Raw genomic sequence first — 18,330 nt, 5'->3', positions numbered from 1 at the left:
AGCTGTCCCTTGTATTAACCATTTCTTTCTTCCTTGTTTTCTCCTACCCTCCTGTGTTTTTTTTCCCCTATTTTTAAAGAAAATTGAAAACTTGATCAGACAAAGCCTATTCCAGTGGGTCACAAATTTGGACTTTAAACTACTGCTTAGTGTAACATTGAAACATTGTATTCTACTGGTTAAAACACTGCAGCAGTAGACTTCTGCTTTTAACAAAATGGTTAGTTTGCTATGGCCTACTATAGGCTTTTTAAAATATTTTAGCTAAGTAAAAAAGCTAGTAAGAAGGGCAAAAACTATTGAAATCAAACAGTTTTATTATTTGTGTTCCTTCCATTTAAATAGTATCCACACAGCTAACATCTAAAATTTGAGAGGAGTGGGGAGAAAATGACACCTGGAATAACTCTTTACCATGTTTTATCCTCTTCCAGCTGTCATAATTTTTTTTGCATAATGGCACTTCTAATTAGAAATTCAGACACAACATACTAGTGGTATGAGTAAACTTTGCTGCTATTATTAATCATTATAAAAGAGTCTAAGTGTACATGGTGCTATACAAAATAAGAGCTGTGCAAGTCAAACTATGGGTTCCTGTCTCTTAATGGTTTACTAGCAGGAGCTACAAGCTGTACAGGACAACATATAATGACTGGAAAGCTTCACCAAACAGATGGATTTGGGGGAGGAGAGGTAGGGGAGTAGGTGTAGGATAACTGGAAGAGTGCACTTCTGTCATGTGGAACAGATAAAAGCACAGAGTCAGGAATGTACTAAAGAGTGGATAGAGAGGGGCAGTGTAGATGAGTAAAGATATAGCAGGAGCTGAGTTTGCTTTTCATTTTGGCCAGAGATTTTTTTAAAGGATTAACTTTAGCCACTTGAATAAGTAGCCTGAATGTTGAAAGTGCAGCATGTCAAGCAGCTCCCATTTGTTTCAAATGAGTGCTCAGCACTTGGAAAAGCAGGCCACTTCTTCAGGTGCCTAAATATGGATTGAGGAACCTAACTTTAGGCACTTGTTTTTAAAATATTGGCCCTGCTATGGCTGTATCTTCCAGCAACTTATGAAAGTCTTGAAGCAGCAGTCAACCTCCTATTTTAGCTGATTGCTGCTTCCTGCCTGCCTTCTCCATTACATAGGTCAGCAGTAAATGGATCAGCGTTATTGTCTAAAACCTCATCAGGTCTCCCAGGTATTTCGCTAGCTAAGCTTTCTCTCTCTTCTTCTGGTTTGTCTTTGTTTGCTGACTGGATTGGCACCTCTTGGACTTCCTCTGCCAGAGAAGTTATCACTTTTTCTAGTGATTCCACCAGCTCATCCCTCAATTCATCTTCAGATTCTTCAAAGTTCCTACATGTTTAAACAGAGAAAATGGATGTTAATAAAATGTGTCACCATTATTAGCTGTGCTGGTCTCAAAGCTCATAAGGTCTCCATTTAAAAAAAATTGTTTTGTGAGGAGTATAAAAGCTGGGTATGAAATTTAAATATTTTCCTGCCCCCATTCCTCCATCCTGGTAAGCTCCACTAAAACTACAATGTAAGTGATGCAGAGACAGCCAATGTTATCGTTGTTGTATCTGCATTTTTCTATACTTATGGTGTAGAAAGCATTAGTATTGGCATCTTCATGAACTAATTTAAGTTGACCTAATTCTGTAGTTTAAGAAGATCTAAAATCCAATTTGGCTGCTAATAACTTTCTCTGTTTAATTACACTGTGAAAAGTCTAAAGGGACAGAGAGGATTTTTTTTTTTTAAGCAACTTAGCCTGCTGGGCCAATTTTCCTAGGAAGGAATCTGTCCATTCATAGCTTTTTCCTCGTCTGGAGTAACTTGACTTAAGTTACCTTATCCACAACAATGACTTACGTGTCATCATCATCAGATCTTGGCTCAAGTCTGTTTTCATCGGTATCGATAGTGGAGCTTGTTTCTGCATTATCTTCTTTATTCTCTTTTGGCGGCCAGGGTGATAATGTCCCCTCTGGAGAGTGTGGGGGGGGAAAATACCTGATAAGTGTACATAAAATATCTAAAACCACTACAGAAATTCTTGGAAAGGATTTTGTTCAAATCACAACAATGCAAACACCAGACTTCACTGATTGCCATTGTTGCTGTTCATAGAAATATTTAGATAGTTATAGCTCCCTAATCATGTTTACTTTCCAACACAAAACCTAGGGGGTGGGAGGGCAATGCAGATCTGAAAGTTCAGAGAAGACTGAATTTTAAAAGTTGCTCTGGTATTGCGTAAGGGCCTTATTCTGCAAATAATCCAACTGGAATGAATGTGACTAGTTGGGTAGCAAGGTATTTAATGTGAGCAAACGTGGCAGAATTGGGTCTTAAGTCTGGTTTATTAGACTTAATCGCTAAAAGATAAATCAGCTAAAAGTTAGTGATCCTATTATAGCACTCACTCTATAGCTTGTTGAATATGGGTAGTGAGGTTTTAGCCTGGTTCAAATTTCTTAAAAGAAGTATATCTATGGGGAGAGAATAATATTGTCAGGATTGGGTAGTTTTTAAAATAGCCTGACATGCATGTTAGTTAGCTAGGGAGTATTGATTGTGCAACTTCAAATGAAAGAATTTCCCCTGTAATCCATTTAACATACTGGTGTTTGACACATGCAATTGAACTGGTTTTAAAGGCCTGTTCAGTTAATTGGCATTGGAGCATGCAAAACATACTCATTTCCAGTTGCACTAATTACGTTATGAAAATTGTTTTACACTTACTTTTTGGCAACATGCACTGTAACTTTGTGTTTGTTTTTTTCTTTTTAAAAACCATCACCCTAACAATATGCTGCAACCTAACTGATTAGGGCTCAATGTTGATTGTCTTATATGTGGAATTGTACCATGTTCGATCATGTAAAGTCAGTTATTGTGTTTATGCCATCATATGCTATAACTTGTAAAAGATCTATAGCAATTTATGTTGATGTATCCAAAAACAGAGTGCAGCTAGTAATGTATGGAAGATTTTCTTATGTCTTGGGAAAGTGTTTTGAAAAAATGTTTATTGCCAGAGATAGCTTTCTCTAAAGTAATAGCGGCTGAATTCCCATTCTATTCCAGTTCTTGTCCCCTGACAAAGTGAAACTGATAAATATATCAAAATAATGCTGGATAGAAAAAATGTGCTGGCTTTGTGAAGTTAGTAAGTTGCAAAAATTCAGTGGCAGTTATAATACCATCTGGATCCCCCTAGCTCTAAAATACTAACCATCTACTAAATGACTGAACCCTTCTCTTCAGTCTTAATAGTTTGCCAAGTGATTAAAATATTTTTGTTTCACAAATCCTCTGCTAGCTACAATAAGAACATTGTAATCAAAGAAAAACTCCCTCTGGAGATGTTGGACATCTTATGTATCTCTCCACTCTTGAGATCTCATTTCCATTTTCATTATCAAAATATTTAGTAAAATTCTTCAGAGGACTCATCCTATAATTTGCAGTAACAAATATCCTACCAGATTCCTCTTCAATCCAGCAGAAGGAGTCATTAGACAGTTCTGCTTTTGCTAAGATACTCAGCAGTGTCCCAGGTGCTTCTTGTTTCCACTGTTTCCTGTTTTCTGGGGTTTCTTCAGGCACGACAACCACCTGGCCAGCTAGGAAACAGGAGGGGCATCAAGTCGCTGCATGTGATAATATGTGACTGTGACTTGGCTTTATTACCATGTTCCCTTGCCAACTTAAAAGATTTTCATTTTTATAATGGAGTTTCTCATTTCTTTGGCTCCTTAAGTAGCCAATTGCTTTCCTTGTGGGATTTTCCTTTTCCAGGCAGACTGCTTTATCTGCAGTATTTGATCCGACTGGTATTGCAAGGAATGCCTACTTCTGGAGTATTTGCCACCAAATATTCTAATGATCAGATAACACCATTGTTTCTAATACTCAAAAATAATAGGATTAAACACTTTGTCCTCACTATAAAGTATCTCTACAAAAATAATTACATTTTCATTAAAGCAAAATAGCCTTCTACAATTCAGACCTTGTGTAAGCAGGTGCAATTCCATTGACTAATTCCTGATCTCTTTCTCATAGTCCATTATGGGCTGAGAAAGCTGCAGAGGAGGTGTCCCTGACATATATCATCAAAAGTGGAATGAAACAAAAAGGGATGGTGTGGTCCCTAAACCCATGTAAAGGGGAGAAGAGCAAATATGGTTTAGCTCCAATCTCGGGGGCTCCTGGAAGCCTTTCCATGCCAGTTGTAGGCATGTATACAAATCCCTCGGAGGGTCCCCATTAAGAAACCTGCATGTGTAGGGAAAGTGAAGCCAGCACGTAGTGTAGTGGTGCTGGTCTTCCCCTGGGATAGACAAGGAGCTACAGGATGGTACTGTTCTTCTCTTGTAGATCGCTGAGCTCCATCTATCCTGTCACTAATCCCTGCCTCTGAAGGAGAGAAAGCAGAAGGTCTGCAAGTCCTGAGACTGCTGCTATCTTTGCCTTCTTGTGAGTGTTTCTGGGGGGAAGAACATAGCTCACTTGTTGTTATTTATTGAGTGCCATAGTGGAGTTTGGCCCTGTACACACACAGAAGCCTGCCAGAACAAGCTTACAGTCAAAATTAGACATAAATAATACAGCTCATGCATAATACACTGAACGAAGGTTTAGTCTAAGAGTAGCGCAGATATTCTTTTCCACAACAAAATAGCAAGCCCCTGGACAACTAGGGATTAACAAAGCTCTCAGGGCAGTTCCATGACATTCCCTTCTGCTGGGAGAATGGTGGCTATAATGTTGATTCTTTACAATTAAAAGGAAGAGGAAAATCCTCAACGTGCCGGTATGGAGGGCCCCCCATGAAAATATTTAGGCCAGGCTTTAGCTGGGCCTCAGCCCAATAGCCACTATTAGCTGTGCAGTTTTTCACCCACAATTAAGTATGATTAAATTGCACCCACAACTGCACTTGTTTAAAAACCTGCTTTTAATTGTGCTTGCAATTCTGGAGGTCATTGTGAAAACTAAGGCCATAGGGCCACCTTCTGTCTTTCCCAGTGGTAGTCCCTGCAGACAGTTTTGCTGAGTCCAGGCAGCCATGGCAGAGTTGACACAGAGAGAGAACTGGTGTCAGAGCAGCCTCCTCTGAAAAGATGGACCACAACCACCACCACCCATTGGAATGGTGCAACAGGCACTCTGCAGTGTGACAGTATATTTCTGTGTGTCAGTGCAAAAACAGGAGAAGGACCATGACTCCGTCCCCACCCCGCTCTTGGGTGCTGTTGCTGATAGACATCTCTGGGTGCCAGGAACACAAGGCCCAAGACTGTGGTTATCCCTTGTGCACATTTGCAAGTTGGGAGATAGCTTCTTGCACCTTTTCCCACCCTGTACACCAGGGGTAGGCAACCTATGGCATGCGTGCCGAAGGCGGCACGCGAGCTGATTTTCAGTGGCACTCACACTGCCCGGGTCCTGGCCACCAGTCCGGGGGGCTTTGCATTTTAATTTAATTTTAAATGAAGTTTCTTAAACATTTTTAAAACCTTATTTACTTTACATACAACAACAGTTTAGCTATATATTATAGACTTATAGAAAGAGATCTTCTAAAAATGTTAAAATGTATTACTGGCACGCAAAACCTTAAATTAGAGTGAATAAATGAAGACTAGGCACACCACTTCTGAAAGGTTGCCGACCCATGCTGTACACCCATGCAGGGCAAGCCACAGGCTAGCTCATGTGATAAAGCACTAGTTAAGCACTCATTATGATTGATGATGATAACACCAACCTCTTATATAGTGCTTTTCATCAGTAGATTTCAAAGCACTTTACAAAAGGTGGAAAGTAGCATTATCCCCATTTTACACATTAGAACAAATGGAAAATTATTATTATATCCTTTGGCTGAATATATGTGATAACCTCAATTACCATGACAAACTCCTATAATAACAGCACAGCGGATCTCATGAATAGTCTGCTGTGAAACTCCCAAATCAAAACACTATTGTTTAAATGTCAATCCAGCAGACTGGTTATAAAGTTGGTCTTTGTCCACACACAGTAAAAAACAACAAATTCATACCAAGTTCACTTTCAGCCATTGTAGGGCAGACAGATGTGACATCTGCCTCAGCTAGAAAATCCAGGAGAGTCTGTGGGGCTCCAGCTTGCCATTGTTTTCTGATTTCCATGGCATTATCTATATTGCCGGCCTCTAAGAGAAAGAAAAAAACTAATAAATATTTCAATGCCCTTCAAACAGATTTTACTGTGATTCTAATGCTTACTCTGACATATATTGGAAACAAATCCTGCAAACAAGGATCCATCAGATGCTATGATAGGAGTCACTGACTGAATTTAAGTGAGTGTAACTACTAATTAGTTTCCACGGTCAATATATTCACTTGTCCTGTGCTTCCCTAAGTAGTACCTGCTTCCGGAGAGCATAGTTCTTCCAAAGTTTTTTGTGTGTGATCTTCATAGATCTTCATCCATTTCTCCTTAAGATTCTCACCATCCTCAAAAGTTAATGTCTCATTAAGTTTATCTAGTTCCTGAAACAAAATACATTTTAGTAAGAAACAGGACACAAACATTGGGCAGTCACTTAATTCCCATTTTTATTGATTTTTTCAAATGTTTTCAGGTGGACAGGCAGATTGAAACAGTGACACAACATGAAAAGTGATAATGCAGCAGGAGTTTCAGAATACACGGTTATTTGTAAAACACTGGTTTGCAAGAGGCTTTCCAAACATGTAGGAAGACAAGTTGGTAGAGTGGTGCCTAATAAATAATGTGCATTATTTTGAAAAGGAGTTCGACTTTCAGATGTTAGGGTTTTTAAAACACATAACCACATTACTCTCCCTATATCTTCTAAAGTGTCATTTCAATTTCTTCCAAAAGTGTCTGATTCACTGTTGTATTATTCCTGCTTTGTGCTTAGAATCATAGAATATCAGGGTTGGAAGAGACCTCAGGAGGTCATTTAGTCCAACCCCCTGCTCAAAGCAGGACCAACCCCAACTAAATCATCCCAGCCAGGGCTTTGTCAAGCCAGGCCTTAAGAACCTCTAAGGATGAAGATTCCACCACCTCCCTAGGTAACCCATTCCAGTGCTTCACCACCCTCCTAGTGAAATAGTTTTTCCTAATATCCAACCTAGACCTCCCCCACTGCAACTTCAGATGATTGCTCCTTGTTCTGTCATCTGCCACCACTGAGAACAGCCTAGCTCCATCCTCTTTGGAACCCCCCTTCAGGTAGTTGAAGGCTGCTATCAAATCCCCCCTCACTCTTCTCTTCTGCAGACTAAATAAGCTCAGTTCCCTCAGCCTCTCCTTGTAAGTCATGTGCCCCAGCCCCCTCATCATTTTCGTTGCCCTCCGCTGGACCCTCTCCAATTTGTCCACATCCTTTCTGTAGGGGGGGAGGAGGGGCAAAACTGGACGCAATACTCCAGATGTGGCCTCACCGGTGCCAAATAGAGGGGAATAATCACTTCCCTCGATCTGCTGGCAGTGCTCCTACTAATGCAGCCCAATATGCCGTTAGCCTTCTTGTCAACAAGGGCACACTGTTGACTCATATCCAGCTTCTCATCCACTGTAATCCCCAGGTCCTCTTCTGCAGAACTGCTGCTTAGCCAGTCAGTCCCCAACCTGTAGCAGTGCATGGGATTCTTCCATCCTAAGTGCAGGACTCTGCACTTGTCCTTGTTGAACCGCATGAGGTGATTGTGATTCCCCACTACCTGCCCATTGAAATCTAAATGGAGCTACACTGGCATAACACAGGAGTAATGCAGCAATGACTCAGGCCCAACTTTTAAATTCTTCGAGCAAGTTATTTCAATAAACGAATGAAGACCGACCTTATTATCATATATATTTATTTATAAGCCAGCTCAACATCCCACAAAAAAGGGTATAAAAATCAGTTTCTTTGCAAACTCAGTAGGCTTATAAATGAATTTTTTAAAAGTAGTTGGTAGGCATGATTAGGGAATAACAGGATGTCTTGCCTGAGAAGCTCAATTCCCAGTAAGTGAAGATGAGCTGTCTGAACCATGACATACATAGTAACTTTAAAGGCTCCAGAGGAATTATATTAGGCAGAAGTTCTGACTGCAGCCCTATTTCTGTGAAAGTTTCTACACACTGCACTGTATTACCAGCTCTATGGTACTGTTGATCTTATAAACTCTGCAGGAACCCTCTGGTCTGCAGAGCTTGAAAATGTAGCAAAGTCAGAGAGAATAACCAGGATCACAAAGACTCCTAGGACTCTGTGTAGTTTATAACTCTATAAGACCAGAGAGGCTCTTGGCCCCAGTGACCATCTTTGATTCTGTGCAATTTATAAGCTTTACAGACAACTGAGACCACAGAGATTATATACAGTACAAAGTTCTCCAGAACTGCTATGGACTTTTGAATTCTATGAAACAACCACCAGCTCAAAACAACTGTAGCTAGTAGCTCCAAAAGCAGCCATTGACATGTTCCAGAAATACTCAAAGGCACTTTATTGAAGTAATTGATAAGCCAAATTTGGAGTTTGCAGACTAAATCACTTTTGAGATACGATATTTCCCAAAAAAACTTTTACAAAAGTAAAATTACTCTGAGCTTTCATCCTTTTGTTTCTGATTAGGGCTGTAGATTAATCGCAGTTAACTCACGCGATTAACTCAAAACAATAGCGATTAAAAAAATTAATTGCAATTAATTGCACAGTTAAACAATAGAATACCAATTGATATTTATTAAATGTTTTTGGATGTCTTTCTACATTTTCAAATATATTGATTTCAATTACAACACAGAATACAAAGTGTACAGTGTTCACTTTATATCATTTTTATTATAACTATTTGCACTGTAAAAATGATAAACAAAGAAATAGTATTTTTCAATTCACTTCATACAAGTACTGAAGTGCAATATCTTTATTGTGAAAGTGTAACTTACAAATGTAGATTTTTTTTTGTTACATAACTGCACTCAGAAAGCAAAACAATGTAAAACTTTAGAGCCTACAAGTCCACTCAGTCCTACTTCTTGTTCAGCTAATCGCTAAGACAAACAAGTTTGTTTACATTTACGGGACGAAATGCTGCCCGCTTCTTATTTACAATGTCACCTGAAAGTGAGAACAGGAATTTTAGTGCAGTTATTTTTTGTACATAATTCTACATTTGTAAGTTCAACTTTTATGATAAACAGATTGCACTACAGTACTTGTATTAGGTCAAGGATCGGCAACCTTCGGCATGCGGCTCGCCAGGGTAAGCCCCCTGGTGGGCCAGGCCGGTTTGTTTACCTGCCGTGTCCGCAGATTCGGCCGATCGCAGCTCCCACTGGCTGCGGTTTGCCGTTCCAGGCCAATGGGGGCTGCGAGAAGCTGCAGCCAGCACATCTCTCGGCCTGCACCGCTTCCCGCAGCCCCCATTGGCCTGGAACGGCGAACCGCAGCCAGTGGGAGCCATGATCGGCCAAACCTGTGGACGCGGCAGGTAAACAAACCGACCCAGCCCACCAGGGGGCTTACCCTGGCGAGCCGCATGCCGAAGGTTGCCGATCCCTGTATTAGGTGAACTGAACAATACTATTTCTTACTGTGCAAATATTTGTAATAAAAATAATAATATAATATGAGCACTGTACAGTTTGTATTCTGTCTGGTAATTTAAATCAATATAATTGAAAATGTAGAAAACATCCACAAATATTTAAATAAATGGTATTCTATTCTTTAACTGTGCGACTCATTGCGGTTCATCTTTTTAATTGCGCGATTCATCACGATTAATTTTTGTAATCGCTTGACAGCCCTATTTCTGCTTAATGCTTTATCCAATCACCATCAAATTTCCCCCTCCAAAAATCTTCCTCTGGCAGATGATCACACATGTGCAATATCAAGTGGAACATTTTCATTATAACAAAGGGAGGAGGAGGAGGAGAAGGAGGATTATAATGGAAACCTAGTTACAACTTAAATGATGGAGCTGCTATCATATCTTCAGACTACTAAAGCAAATGTGTTTTTAACATAACTACAACGTACCTCTTCTTGCACAGTATCTTCCTCAGGAACACATGCATCTAAATTAATTTCAAATTTTACTCCTCCCTAAAAAAAAAAAGTTCACATACTTCATTAAAGTAGCTCATTAAAATCTATGCAGCTTAAAAGGGGCACTACAAACTCAAAAATTACTTTTCTATGAAAACTGTTTATCTATTGTTATTACAAGTGACAACTAAGATAACTACACCTAAATAGATTAGAAAAAAATATTTCCCTGTTTGTTCACTTTGTTTATTTGACAGCAATTTCTGTATAGTCAGTTTCAGTATGGTTAGTTTCCCGTGTTTGTGTCTTTCACACAGCAACAGGGAAATGGGAAAAAAGTTTTCAAAATTGAAAAATGCAGCAGCAAAGATTAGCACGTGGTTTCAGGGAAGTAGTAGTACTTAAAACTATTTTAAAAACACTTACTGAAATTGACAATGTCCCTATAAACATAAGCGGGATAACAATCTTTTAGATAGTCATTATATGATAATTATTGTATGACAAGACGGCAAATGATTGTATGACAAGACTAGACAAGACGGCAATGTCCGAGAATTAAAGAAAAGCCCTATTAAATAACCGTCTAGTGCCCCCCTTTGCCATGCACATGATTGGTCTCTATTGTAGGTTCTCAAGAATACTGTCCAGTCCAAATTTTGAATACTTGCAGTGCCTGGTCTACAATAACTTCCCTTAGAAGCCTTATTCCAATGCCTAATTGAGAGTATTGTTAGAAAAGTTTCCAGACGTCTCATGTAAATTTTCATTTAACATTTTCATCTGCTTCTATCATTTAAACAACAGTAGAGAGATACAGTAAAACCTCAAAAATACAAACACCAGAGTTATGGACTGACCGGTCAACCAGACACCATGTGAAACCAGAAGTAACCAATCAGGCAGCAGCAGAGACCAAAAAAAGAAAAAGCAAGTACTGGACTGTGCCCTTATTGCATCTTAAAGGTAGGCCTAGGCACATCTGGGCTGCCTGCCTCCACCCCCGCCACCCCCTCACTCCCAGGGCAGCCACTTACAGCAAGACACTGGGGCTGCCAGCCCAAGGCAGCCAGAGCCAGCAGAGCAGGAGCAGCACTGGGGTCTGTGCAGCTTACACACACAACACACACACTCTCTAGGCTGGGAGGGGGACATACTGTTTTCACACACACCCCTGCAGAGAGGGGGACAAGCTTGCAAACTCATGTGGGGCTGAGTAGAGAGCTCATCTGCTGCTGAATCCTAGCCTGGAGTGTCAGCTGCTGGATCTGGAGCCCGAACTGGGCTTTGTTCAGAGTTATGAACATTTCCGAGTTACAGACAACCTCCATTCCAAGGTGTCCGTAACTCTGAGGTTCTACTGTAAGAGGTAATGACTTACAAAGGAAATGTTAATGGATTAACAGCCAGACCTAACTTTGACTGAACCTGAATTCAATTGGAGTATTTTTATACAGTACTAGTGTGCCTTGATAAAAAAATAAGAGGAGATATGATAACTGTGTGGAGTATCTAAAGTGTAGCTGTAGCTGTATCGGTCCCAGGATATTAGAGAGACAAGATAGGTACGGTAGTATCTTTAATTGGACCAACTTCTCTTGGTGAGAGAGACAAGCTGTCTAGCCACATAGAGCTCTTCTTCAGGTTGTCTCTCTCCCCAAGAGAAGTTGGTCCAATTAAAGATACTACCTCACTCACCTTGTCTCTAGAGTATCTAATGGGAGTCACTATCAAGTTGGGGGCAGCCCTGTGTTACCATGCTACTTACCTTGATGACCCTTTGCTCCCACAGAAACTCTTCTCCAGCGATCCATAAAGTAGCACTCGTGTTGACTTGTACGCAACCTGCTTTCTAGAGCTAGTGGGACCATCTGAGACAAATAGAGGAAAGCTATAAAGGAGAAGAAAATAGGGCAGTGATCTCAGTTACCTTTGTTTTATGTTTCTTTTCCAGGACTCTTCTCTCTTGCCAGTTCTGTAGTCTGATATGTTTTAAGTTTTCTTCAATATCCTTGAAGAAAAAAATAAAATGCTCATAAAGTTCAAAAAGTACAATTATACATCCACTCCTCAGAACCAGAGTATGTATAGACTATGTATAAAGTGTATGGTTTATGGTGTACATATATTAATTGCTCTGTATGAGTATTCTCCTGATTGCTTCACTGCTAATTGGAATGGAACAGCAAATATCTGCCAATATTAGCTGACTTGGCAAAAAAAAAAAAAACAGTTAGGAAACTTTTCAAAAAGTGCAAACCTCTGATTTTTCAAACTCCCATATTTAAATAATACTTTGTCAGATTACCCCCAACAAACCAAACCCCTGCTCTGACACAGGACCAGTATAAGAAGTTTCAGATTCATCTAGTTCTAGTTTGAGAGTCAGTGAAAAATCAAGTTTAGAATGGAAATCTGGTTACAACCTTAACTGTGGAAAGACTAATTGCCCTCCATAGTATCTTGTCTGATGATGGCACTTAAAATGTTATTTAATTATACCACTTCATTTTCCTACATCCAATGCCACAACATAGCTCTGTATTAGCTACCTGTCAAATAAACAGAGAAAATTAGGTATCAGAGGGGTAGCCATGTTAGTCTGGATCTGTAAAAAGCGAAAGAGAGTCCTGTGGCACCTTATAGACTAACAGACGTATTGGAGCATAAGCTTTCATGGGCGAATACCCACTTCGTCGGATGCAAGAGAAAATTAGCATCTCCTAAGGGGTCAGGTGCGTCACCATCTCCCTAATAAAATATCCAAACAATTTTCAGACTTTAATTAACACGTGAAGCATAAGAAAACTTTCTCAAATACGTGGAGGAAGTTCATGAACACAGCTGAAGTCAAGCAGGTGCTTAGCCCACAGATGCACTGCGCCATCTATTAGATGTTAGGAGAAAGGGTTTCTGTGCTGTTTTAATCCTGATTTCCCATAAACTGGCTGTGCCCTTGATTTAAATGGGCATTGAATCAGGTCCCAGATGCAAGTGGTTTCAATATACTCTGTTGTCTCTAATATAACGAAATAAACTACCTGGGGCCAGTCAAGCTGGATATGAGTCGACAGTGTGCCCTTGTTGCCAAGAAGGCTAACAGCATTTGGGGCTGTATAAGTAGGGGCATTGCCAGCAGATCGAGGGACGTGATCATTCCCCAATATTCGACATTGGTGAGGCCTCATTTGGAGTACTGTGTCCAGTTTTGGGCCCCACACTACAAGAAGGATGTGGAAAAATTGGAAAGAGTCCAGCGGAGGGCAACAAAAATGATTAGGGGGCTGGAACACATGACTTATGAGGAGAGGCTGAGGGAACTGGGATTGTTTAGTCTGCAGAAGAGAAGAATAAGGGGGGATTTGATAGCTGCTTTCAACTACCTGAAAGGGAGTTCCAAAGAGGATGGATCTAGACTGTTCTCAGTGGTAGCAGATGACAGAACAAGGAGTAATGGTCTCAAGTTGCAGTGGGAGAGGTCTAGGTTGGATATTAGGAAAAACTTTTCACTAGGAGGGTGGTGAAGCACTGGAATGGGTTACCTAGGGAGGTGGTGGAATCTCCTTCCTTAGAGGTTGTTAAGGTCAGGCTTGACAAAGCCCTGGCTGGGATGATTTAGTTGGGAATTGGTCCTGCTTTGAGCAGGGGGTTGGACTAGATGACATCCTGAGATCCCTTCCAACCCTGATATCCTATGATTCTATGATTAGAATTACATAGGACCCTGGCATCTTCCATTCCAAAATGTGCATGTCTATTTTTCACCAATTCCCCTGTCGCAACTCCCTGATAACCATCCTATAAAAAGAAATAGTCAAACCCCCAAAACAGACCAAATCCTCTCCCCAGCCCAAGTAACTGGGCTAGCTGGCTGCTGCAGAACTCTCTGGGGTCTGGAAAAGCTAGAATGGAGCCACTCTTCAGCTGCTAGTCCCCCCTAAGAACTGGAGTTGGTTTGCTAGCCCTTGGCGAGGAAGAAGTGGAGGATCTATGCTACAGGGGATCCTCTGACCCTACGTCTCCTCCCAGCTTGTTCCCAAGTCTCTTCCTGGCCAAGAAGTCCCAATGGAATTTGGCTCTAACTCACTCCCTGTGCAGCCTCTGCAAGTCTTGCTCCACCACAGCAAAACTGAACCTGCTTAGCTCTGCATGGAGTCATCCACACTCATGAAGATCTGCCCCTGTGAGTGGATTCCACTGCATGCCACTTTTAAAGCATGAAAAAAGGAACAGATTTCTTTAAATAAAGCAAAAGTACATCACAGTAAAAGTTGGGGAGAAACAAAATTGACCTGAACAAACCAGGTCCAAACGGGAGAAACTTCTCAGGCTAGACATAAAATGAACATAGGGACATAAAATCTCACATGCAGTAAAAAGTGACTATCAGATCTAAGTTATTTTTCATGTGTTCCTTATTTCCTTGACTATTACTTCTCAGAGTTCTCAGAGAAATAGACTAGAGGTGTGCAGGATCACATTGACTGACTGTACTTCAGTTACTTTGCGGTAATGTGTTCAAACTCTATTACAATGTTGGTACCTGGACTGGTTCTTCTCTTCTTCCAGGAGTATCTTTTGGATCGGGCTGGCCCCCAGCTTTCCCTTGTTTCACAAGATAGGTTTTGTCTTTTATTTGTGGATTCTCCTAAAGGATATATTTACAAAATGCTTCTTTCAGTTACTGGGTAAATTGGATATTGACTTTAAATGATCACTTCTGGAACTGAGTAGGGGGGAGTTGTTACCTGGAATGCCCCTGCTTTGAATCTAAGTTCTTTCACATCACTGTGGTACTGTTGCCGAATTTTCTGTAATTGTTTCAGGTATTCCTGTTAAACAACACCAAGTTTAGAATATTGTGCATGTAGTTTCCCTTAGAAATAACACTGGTTAAGAAAAAATAATACATGGACATCCAAATTATGTGTGTAATTATATACAGTAACATTGATTCTACCTTAATACACCTCTACCCTGATATAACGCTGTCCTCGGGAGCCAAAAAATCTTACCGCGTTATAGGTGAAACCGCGTTATATTGAACTTGCTTTGATCCGCCGGAGCGCACAGCCCCGCCCACCTGGAGCGCTGCTTTACTGCGTTATATCCGAATTCGTGTTATATCGGGTCGCCTTATATCGGGGTAGAGGTGTATTTTAATGTAGTTTTTGTGTGTAATAGATACATACATTTGTTTTAACAAATAAGTTTATAATAAACTAAATACATTAGCATGTAATTTTTGTGTATCCATATGAGAAGTAAGTATTATTACTGTTTTATCAATCATACAAAAGCATCACAGAATCAAGTACAGTTTATATAAAAAATACAAGTAACCTCCATGGATAACAATATATCGCGTAAATAGCATCTCTAAATGTGGTAGTGAAGGGTGAAACTGGGAACAAAAACTAAGAGAATAATACATCTTTTGGTTTTTAAACATGGGGACTCATTCTCCTCTCACGCTGTTTTTACAACAATGTAATTCTACTGACTTCAAAGGAAGTGAGATCAGAATCAGCACTGTGCTTTTTCACATGGCTACTCAAATCAGCTTCTTGTACCAGGACCTTACCAGGTGGTGGCAGTACTACATAACCTGCATATGAATCCAGCTAAATACAGTACTCTACTTGTGGACAGGGGAAAGAGTATCATTTTTCACAAATGAAAAGTATAGTTGCCAATTAATATAATAAAATGGCTCTGACCAACTAAGATGAACATGTCTTTTACCTCTTCTTTTATTTCATTCCTTCTAGCCAGATCCCTCTGATGGTCTTTGAGCTGCTCTTCCATCACTTCCTGCTGCTGGATCTGGTTGTGACGTGGGTCAGCAGAGGATGGTCGCAGTCCCTGTTGATACACAAAAGATCATTTCCAAAGCAAAGGAATTTCCATTTAGAGATTGTCTCTTCTGAGTTCCCCGCCCCCCGCCCTCCACGCCCCAATCAAAAGTGCCATAAGTACAGTACATATTTCAGGGAGAAATAGTTATAATGGTATTTCGCTTTAGGAGGTTTTTCTTACAATAAAAAGTAAAACCTTGAGAAGAAAATTGCGGAGTAAATCGATTAAAACATTACAGCAGAGTTCCCTGTTTGTCAGTGCTATATTTTGCTGTGAGAAAGACACAAGTTCATTTTCTGGGCTTTCACTCATTTCCACTTTAGTGGCTGTATTCTATAATTCAATTTATACTTACCAACTGCTTTTCCACTTTCATCTTGTACTGCTGGGCTTCGAGACGTCTTTGAAGATACTCTGCAGGCCTGACAGAACACAATGACATTCAACTATGGTATTTTTGTTTACAACTTTCAGCAAATTATACTAACATGGAAGCTCCCTATATATACACGCCCCAGAAATTTGTTTACCAGAAGTTACTTTCTGAATTCTACCTATACTGTGCTAAATGTATAAAGAATGTACTATTGAGTAACCATATATTCACTTGACCTCTGTCCCTTGCCCTCTCCACTGCATCAATTATACCAGTCTTCTGAAGTTTGAGAAATAGTATATGAACATGTTATTAAAAACAATACTGTTTTGTAATGCATTCACACAAGAACCAAGAGTTAAAGTTGCATGTTCAATCCTAAATGTTGCATTTTCTAACTTCTGTGTGCCTGTAACACCCTCACTTTGTATTAGCAGGGGTTTTTCATAGAATTTCTTTTTCTCCTTTTTTAGTTGCAAAACAACCAGCAGTCACTTGTAAGTTCCTTGGTCCTCAGTTATTTGGCATCATGCCTTCTGAATGCTACTGTCATTCAAAGAACCAAACTCAACTTAGTTTGTCCTTAACATCCTGAATTTAGCCATCCTTAAGCCAGGTATCCTAAATTCAGTCATCCTTAACTGAGATATACCCAACCCTGCCTTCCTTGACCAAAACCTTATGACCCAGCCTACCTTAACTGAAGCTTCCCAAACAAGTCACAATTTAAATCTGGCATCCCTGAATCCTTAACCTGGTCTACCTTATGCAATGCTTCTTGAACCCATCCATTTGTGACTAATGGACAGGCAGCCTCAGAAATAGGAGAACGCTTCCAACTGTGGTGCCTGAATGAGGAAGGCTGTGAAGTTTATAAACTTACAGGAGAAAGGAACCTTTCTACGGAAGCTATAGTGTAAGTCTGCAGGAGGAAATCTCTCTGTGGCCTACCCTAGCCCTAATCTCCAGGCTGGAGAACCGTATTGGTCCTGCTGTGTTTAGAGCCTTCTGAGCATTTGAGGTTGGGGTGGCAGGAGAGAGGGGAAGAACAGCCTTTGGCTCTTAAAAACCACATGTCCAGATCAGGGTAGTTTTATTTCTCCCACAATATTTGGACTGGGAGCTGCACGGAGATCTAGGACAAGTTTCTACAATGAACAGTTTCAAATGTCATGAAAATACATTCAGAAGTGAATCTTTAGGTTGAATTGGGTAGATAGAAATGGGCATTTCATTTTTTCTTGTTGAATCATATGTAATACAAGAACCACATCAAAACCTGAGCAGGAAAGGAATCACACGGAATGAGTGACTCTGCTTCTACAGCTCAACATTGCTACATGATCAAAAAATTTGAGGAGTCAAGATTTTGGTGATTCTTCAGTAATTAAATTGAGGGAAAGGCTTACCACTCAGGTGAGGGTGGTGCAACTTGTCCTTTCTGTTTATAATACTCCTCGACTCTTTGGTTGATGTGAGAAAGGTCATCTTGTACATAAAGTCTCTTCTGCAAGTTGTCAAGTTTATCATAGTAATGACCATAATGTCCATGTACTCTGGCAGCTTCTGGCCTTTCTGCCATCTTAAATCTGGAACGCCAATGCTGAAAATACATATAACAGGACGAAATTTCAAAGGTAATGAATGATCATTCTTAACCAAGACATGATAAGCTGGATACTAGTTTTTATCCTCTGCACTTGTCACATTTTTAAGGCAAGTTCCATTCCCACTCCCCATTCTCAGTTAGGTGATAATACTAAGGCCTGGTCCACACTAACCCCCCACTTCAAACTAAGGTACGCAACTTCAGCTACGTTAATAACGTAGCTTAAGTCAAAGTACCTTAGTTCGAACTTACCGTGGGTCCAGACGTGGCAGGCAGGCTCCCCCGTCGATGCCGAGTACTCCTCTCGCCAAGCTAGAGTACCGGCGTCGACGGCGAGCACTTCCGGGATCGATCCGGGATCGATTTATCGCGTCTAGACAAGACGCAATAAATCG

General features: G+C 40.4%; 1 protein-coding gene across 1 annotated transcript in view; it reads right to left on the bottom strand.

Annotated features, from left to right (window-relative positions):
• Window positions 1-1,104: 1,104 nt before the first annotated feature.
• LOC112117665 (serine/threonine-protein kinase Nek5) overlaps window positions 1,105-18,330 on the bottom strand; it is a 47,348-nt gene continuing 30,122 nt past the window's right edge. Inside the window, exons 12-23 of the mRNA XM_024215707.2 lie at window positions 17,736-17,929; window positions 16,306-16,372; window positions 15,837-15,956; window positions 14,840-14,923; window positions 14,635-14,739; window positions 12,022-12,102; window positions 10,083-10,148; window positions 6,438-6,561; window positions 6,087-6,218; window positions 3,499-3,639; window positions 1,880-1,994; window positions 1,105-1,357 (exon numbers count right to left, since the gene is read on the bottom strand). Coding sequence (XP_024071475.2) covers window positions 1,105-1,357; window positions 1,880-1,994; window positions 3,499-3,639; window positions 6,087-6,218; window positions 6,438-6,561; window positions 10,083-10,148; window positions 12,022-12,102; window positions 14,635-14,739; window positions 14,840-14,923; window positions 15,837-15,956; window positions 16,306-16,372; window positions 17,736-17,929 — 1,482 coding nt within the window. The remainder of the gene's footprint in view (window positions 1,358-1,879; window positions 1,995-3,498; window positions 3,640-6,086; window positions 6,219-6,437; window positions 6,562-10,082; window positions 10,149-12,021; window positions 12,103-14,634; window positions 14,740-14,839; window positions 14,924-15,836; window positions 15,957-16,305; window positions 16,373-17,735; window positions 17,930-18,330) is intronic.

Source organism: Terrapene carolina, unplaced genomic scaffold (genome assembly GCF_002925995.2).
Source record: "Terrapene carolina triunguis isolate 2854851 unplaced genomic scaffold, T_m_triunguis-2.0 Scaffold139, whole genome shotgun sequence".
Taxonomy (NCBI): domain Eukaryota; kingdom Metazoa; phylum Chordata; order Testudines; family Emydidae; genus Terrapene; species Terrapene triunguis.
The sequence above is the reverse complement of the archived record's forward strand: the minus strand, read 5'-3'. Positions and strand labels throughout refer to the sequence as shown.